The 6,427-nt window shown below is 33.9% G+C and overlaps 1 protein-coding gene across 1 annotated transcript; it reads right to left on the minus strand.

Annotated features, from left to right (window-relative positions):
* Positions 1-398: 398 nt before the first annotated feature.
* On the minus strand, positions 399-2,102 carry LOC107425966 (uncharacterized). Its single transcript, XM_016036043.4, has one exon. It carries the CDS (start codon positions 2,100-2,102, stop codon positions 399-401), a length of 1,704 nt encoding a protein of 567 aa, XP_015891529.3.
* Between the last annotated feature and the right edge of the window lie 4,325 nt (positions 2,103-6,427).

The following is a 6,427-nucleotide window of genomic DNA, read 5'->3' on the forward strand; positions in this document are numbered from 1 at the left end:
TGCATTTACTAAGGAGCAGAAAATGTTTAAGGTGTTTGGAATGAACCTGATCTACAAGAGATAAACAAGAGAAACAATCACTGCAGCTACGCTTCCATAGAAGGCTCAAATGGAGGTGAAACAATACAACTTCTAACTTGTGAAAAAGCATCTTTAAATGGAAAAAATGACTAATATCAATTTAAAATTTTGCAACATCTTCATCCATATATTAAAGAAATCAGAGAAATCATTTTTTCAAATAACAGAAAATACGAAGGCAAAAAAACAAATAAATAAAATAAAATAAAATAAAATACAAATCAATCCGCAACTTTATTCACTGCTTCAATAGTTCTGGCTTATTGAACGCCCTTAACAATTACTTGTCACATATGCAAGTAGATCAATGTAATAAATTACTTGTTGCTTGATGAAAAAGTCGGAGCTTTATCCTTTTTACTGATGTCTAATTTGTCTATCTGTTTCTTGTGAAGTAAGATGAGCCAGACATGAGTGACAATTTCCCCGCCTCGCCGGAGCTGCTCAGAGTGACAGTCTGTGGGACAATTAATGGCCGCAAGGCAGAGCATCTTTACCCACATACTGCGTATGAACGTCCATAAATCATCCATGTTCCTTCTGTTTTCCAACAGATCCTTACTCAGCTTTTTTGCATCCCCAAGTACGTCCCAGTCCTTGGTCACCATAGTCTGTTTACTTTTCTTTTCCGGCACTTCTTTCACATAGTTTCCGTTGAGCAACTCACTGCATGCTTCTTTCTCATCAGCTGTTTTGTCTTTTATTAATGCGGCGAGTCTTTTGCATGCATGTCGTAATACTAACTTTGAGGTGCTGGTGCCGAGGATTTGAGATTGTGTTGCAAGAATATACATCAAGTAGTTTGACAACCATCTTGTCATCTTTATATCCACGTTTCTTTCATTCCTTCGAGTGTCTTGATAATACATAATCTCAGTTGCTAAGTGCCAAATTATGATCCTCTTTTCGAAATCTCTGTCCTCCAACCATTTTACGAAGTCAAATTTGCTGGATCTGATGGGCTTTGATTCATTATTCTCCTGTTCCAAGTCCCATTCATCATCAATGCTGATGGACTTTGATTCATTATTCTCCGTTTCCAAGTCCCACTCATCATCATTGCCGATGGGCTTTGATTCATTATTCTCCTTTTCCAAGTCTTCAATTCCTTTGATAATCAGTTCTTTCAACTCTATAGGAATTCCATCAATTTTGGATGTGAAGAAAACATTTCTGATCTCCATGTCCAAGTCATGAAACTTGAGGATTCTACTGGAATAGAGACTTTTGTAGACCAGGCCATAGCTTATCAAGTTGAACTGTCCCAATGTGTTGGACCACTTTTTCCGTTTACTTGATTGTGGAGCTAGTTTTGGCAGAAACCACTTCACAATCCGCTTGTCGCTGTGCTTTATCATCTCTATTATTGCCCAGTCAGAGATTGACAGTTTGTAGATTTGATAAGCCTCCAGAGTGAGAATCACCCCAAAAACCACAAAAATGAAGCCTGCATTTAGGTAATAAACGAAGGCATCTTTGAACATGAAAGCGAATACAATTGATGTGGAAATCAAACTTAGAGAGCTGATGAGACGAAGAACAAAACCCATCCGGGTATAGATGATTGGAGCTTTTGTGTAGAGTGTATCATACATGAAACTCCGTTCTAAATCTGTGATTTTGAAGATGTCCTGAGATGGATATTTATCAATAGATAGGAATTCATGAATAGTTTGGTTAAAAGGTGCTTGGAATTCAAGAAAAGAATGGTAATAGGGCCTGTAAATCCAGTTATCAATGTGAGGCTTTAAGCAAACAAAGCGGTAGTAGGCCTTTAAGATGATTTCAAGATCTGGAATATTTTTAGGAACGTTTTGGAAATTCATTCCAATATTAGCTACCTGAACAAGATCGGATTGCCTAATGCTTGAGCTCTCACTTAGTGAAGTGAACAGAACCCGCACATTCTCTCCATACTTGATGAATCCGGCCAATAACAGTGGTAAATACAGATATGAAATAACAGAATTATTCCAGCACCTAGCAAGGATCCAAAGCACAGCACATAACTGGGCCATCATGTTGACGAATTGCCTCTGTCCCAATCGATTGAGTATGCATTGATGGCATCTCGGCTTCCTAGCTGCACAAGAAGCAATGGTGCTAAAAGGCCTCTCAATCCACTATCAGTGATCTCTCGAGTAGAATCACCAACGGGTATGAGAGTGAGCTTACCTATGATTACAGTAACAACATAATTTGACATGAGGTAAGCAAACCAGATTATAAATCTCACAATAATTTGATTTGATTGCATGTGCTTTCTGCGGCCGCCAAAGAGAGTGAGCACCATATGCATGACACAACTCACTGTCATTACAAAGTTCGATGCCCCATTCATCCCAAACATCTTTCAGTCCTTTTGCCATCAATATAACCAGCTTCATGGCTGCTTTATTTTTTTAATTTTTTTTTTCTTTATGTGCAGAATTCTGCTCAAAAAACAAAATCTGTGATTAGTAAATCAACACAGATACTGCAGACGTGATTGCAGTACAAATACATAATAGACATTAATGTCCTGCTCTGCTCCTGTTTCTTGGCAAATGCGAGTGAAAGATCCAGATGAAAACTGAACAAGAATTTTCGTTAAATTGATCCTAAACTATCACAACCTGACGTACACCCTTTTCTTTGTATTTGAAAAAGTGCGTGTGTGTTTGCGCTTCCTTTTTCTGATGACGACTGGTGAATGTACAATATTGAAAGATGCATAAAATATAATTTCCAATTATAACAATAAAACATTAATAAACTAGGCTAACAGAATGTAGCTAAAAAGGTATACCAATGTGCGTTTACTAAGGAGAAGAAAAAGTTTAAGGTGTTTGGAACGGACCTGATCAACAAGAGATAAACCAGAGAAACAATCACTGCAGCTAGGATTCCATAGGAGACTCAAATGCAGATGCAATAATCTGGTAAATCAAACAAGCATTTATATATAGGTTTCTTTGTGGATTTGGAGTAAAATGTTTCTTCAAATGTCTCTACCACTGGTCCAAAACCTCCTAATATTGCTGCATTAGACCCATTTGTTCTGCTATACGCATATAAAAATATGACAGCAAAAGAAAGACGTATTATCTTTTGCTTGCAGGTTGGACACATACACAGACGTACACACTCCTTAGATTCTTCTGTATTAACTTTTTTTTTTTTTTTTTCCCCCCTTGGAAATTAGAAGTAGAATACCTTTACATTTTTTATTATATATGGAGTTGGTCCTACTTTGACTACTTTTAAGATTACTTTATCACTTATCGTAATCTTTTCATTATTTTAACCCTGGTGTGAAACATGACATGGAAATTTATGGAATTCCGAATCAATTGTTGTGAAGCAAAGGATTGGCAGTGAGGGAAACGTTTTAAGCAATGTATTTGATTAAATTGCTACCTTTATTTATTTATTTTTTTCATGTCACTTGTTTGGTTTTTGGTTTTCAATTTTTATTTAAATGGTTTTACTTTAGTTATTTATACCTTATCCTTTCATTATTTTAACTCTGGTGTGAAACATGACATTTAACTTTATAGAATTCCGAATTGATTATTCTGAAGGAAAGGATAGGTAATTAGGGAAAGGTTTTATGAAATGTATTTGATCAATTTGCTCCTTTTTTTCTTTTTTTTTTTTTTTTTCTTTTTTTTTTTTTTTTTTTTTTTTGGGGAAACTCAACTAATTTTTGGTTTTCAATTTTAATTCAAAGGGTTTTACTTTTAGTTATATATGTCTACAATGAGGATACTTTCAACTTTAAATGGCTCCCATAATTTTGAATCTTTCAACTTTAAATAGGTTCAATAATTTTGAATCTTTGGATTTGACGTAACGTATTACCACTTTTCAAATTTAAAGGTTTTAAATAATTAAACCAGCCTATCCTCAACTCTATGATATTCCTTTCATTAGTTTAATGCTGGTGTAAAACATGACATCTAAATTCCGAATGAATTGTTGTGAAGCAAAAGATAGGTAATGTGGAAAGGTTTTATGCAATGTATGTGGCAAGGTTTTGTGCAATGTATTTGATTAATTTGCATTTTTCTTTTTTATGGTAACCTGCTTGATTTTTGGTTTTCAGTTTTTATGTATAGGTTTTTACTTTAGTTATGTATACCTCATCCTTTCAATATTTTAACCCTGGTTTAAAACATGATAGTTAAATTTATGGCATTCCGAATCACTTGTTGTGAAGCAAAGGATTGGTAGGGAGGGAAACGTTTTATGCAATGCATTTGATTAATTTGCTCATCATTTTTTTTTTTTGTTTTTTTTTTAGGGGTAACTTGTTTTGTTTTTGGTTTTCAATTTTACTTGAAGGGTTTTACTTGAAGCTGTTAAATAGGATGAAATGTACCGTTTAAATATTAGCCCATTCATGCTCGTGTGTATTTGTGTTGGTCCATTTATTTATCATGTCATGTTTGTGTTAACTCATTTATTTACTTGTACTCCTGCTGGCACATTGATTTTGTATCCGTCTATTACATTGAGACCTGGCTCTTTCTTAGGTCCTCTCGTGACGATGTTAGCTATTCTAGCATCATTAAATAGTCAAACCCGTCCAAGTACCCATCTTATTTAGTACCATTCATCAAATCATCAAATTCCTCCATCTTAGGGAGGATTCAGGGAAGCCAGCAGAAATCAAATACTTAGATAACTTCAAAAACCATGTAAATTTCTTGAACAGGTCATCAAATCTCACAATTACAGCATGCCTTAACTTCAACACAACACAACTTAGTAATTCTGATCAAATTATTAGTACAAGTCATATTTAAACTTCATCAGTACTCAAACTAAACTACAAGATCTAGATACATAAATAAAATCTCCAAATACAATACTAGAAGTAAAAACATAACCAAAATCACCAATGAACTCTCGCTTCTCTATTCCAAGGTTCATCCACTCCTCACCCAGAGCAAGCACTGACTAGAACTTACTAAAAATTTGTGAGGTTGGAAATGAAGGGGTGAGTAAACTTATCATTCTTTGAATTTTGTTATATATAATTGAACTTTGTTATATACTTAAAACATAATTTTTCATATAAAAATATCCATGAAATAAACATAATATATAATAATTATTTAGTTATTTAAAGTCAACAATAAAATTAAATTAGTTTCTCAATTTATTGTAACTAATAAACCGTAATATACAAATCAATTTTCAATCATTCAATTAGCCATTAATATTGTCAAACTCTCAATCCTTAATACAATTTTATCTCTAAATAGAAAATTCTAACTTAAAACTACTTATTTTAATTTTAAAAAAAATCAATAAAGGTTTTAAATTTCCACTGTTGACCTTTTTTTTCATCTTTGAAATAAAAGATATCAAACTTTTTTCCTCAAACCAAAAGAAAAATAAAATAAATAAATAAAAATAAAATAAAATAAAAAACCAGAACACTTCACCAAGATATAAATTTTAAGGTAATTTAGATTGATTAGTTTTCATACTTTTTTTTTTCTTTTTTCTTTCCTTTTTTTTTTTTAATAATCATTTAAGGTAAAATTTTAACTTATATATTATATAAAAAAAAAGGGGCTAGGTGGGCTTGAGACCACTTTAGCCCCTGAAATAGCTTTGTCTCTATCTTGCACGCATGTGATTATGATTGCTTATTGACATCATGGTTATTAGCTAACACGTTGCCTCATCTATAAATTATCATAATCATCAAGGCTCATGTCATTCAACAAGTTCACTTGATAGCATATCGCCTTTTGGTAGCTTGAAGCTTAGCCTTATACCAAAATCTAACGAGCATTCCTTTTCACTAATTGGGTCTTGTTCATGCACATCACATATAGCCCACAACCTTAAGACAAGCATACAAGAAATGTACAAGTATAATAGTCAAGGGTGCAACATAAGATCCAAAGCCCACATACAAATGTCCCGAGATGGCATGGTGTCTTCCCATCCATACTAACTAGCTTTCGAATGCTTTGAGCATGGCAGAAACCAAAGCTTGCTCTACGGTATCATTGCCATAACTTATAAGGAAGATCTACATTGACTATACACAATAACAAAGTGATACACAATACCGACTCGTGGCCTATCAATATTGTTCTAGGAACTCCCTGTCCCTTGAAACATAAGACCACCCTCATGGCAATCTCATGCCCTCCCCGTAGTTTGTCTATTACCCATAAGTAGCTTACTTACATCTTGCATCTAGGGGTAGGAGGTTATGGAGAGCTTAAAATCATATCTCTCTTTAACAAGCTTATTAATTAGTTATCTTCCCATTGGCAAGAGGAACCTTCATTTGCATGAGGAGTCATAATGGAATTTTGTAACGATCCATTCTGAAAAA

The sequence above is a fragment of the Ziziphus jujuba genome, chromosome 1, assembly GCF_031755915.1.
Source record: "Ziziphus jujuba cultivar Dongzao chromosome 1, ASM3175591v1".
Classification (NCBI taxonomy): domain Eukaryota; kingdom Viridiplantae; phylum Streptophyta; class Magnoliopsida; order Rosales; family Rhamnaceae; genus Ziziphus; species Ziziphus jujuba.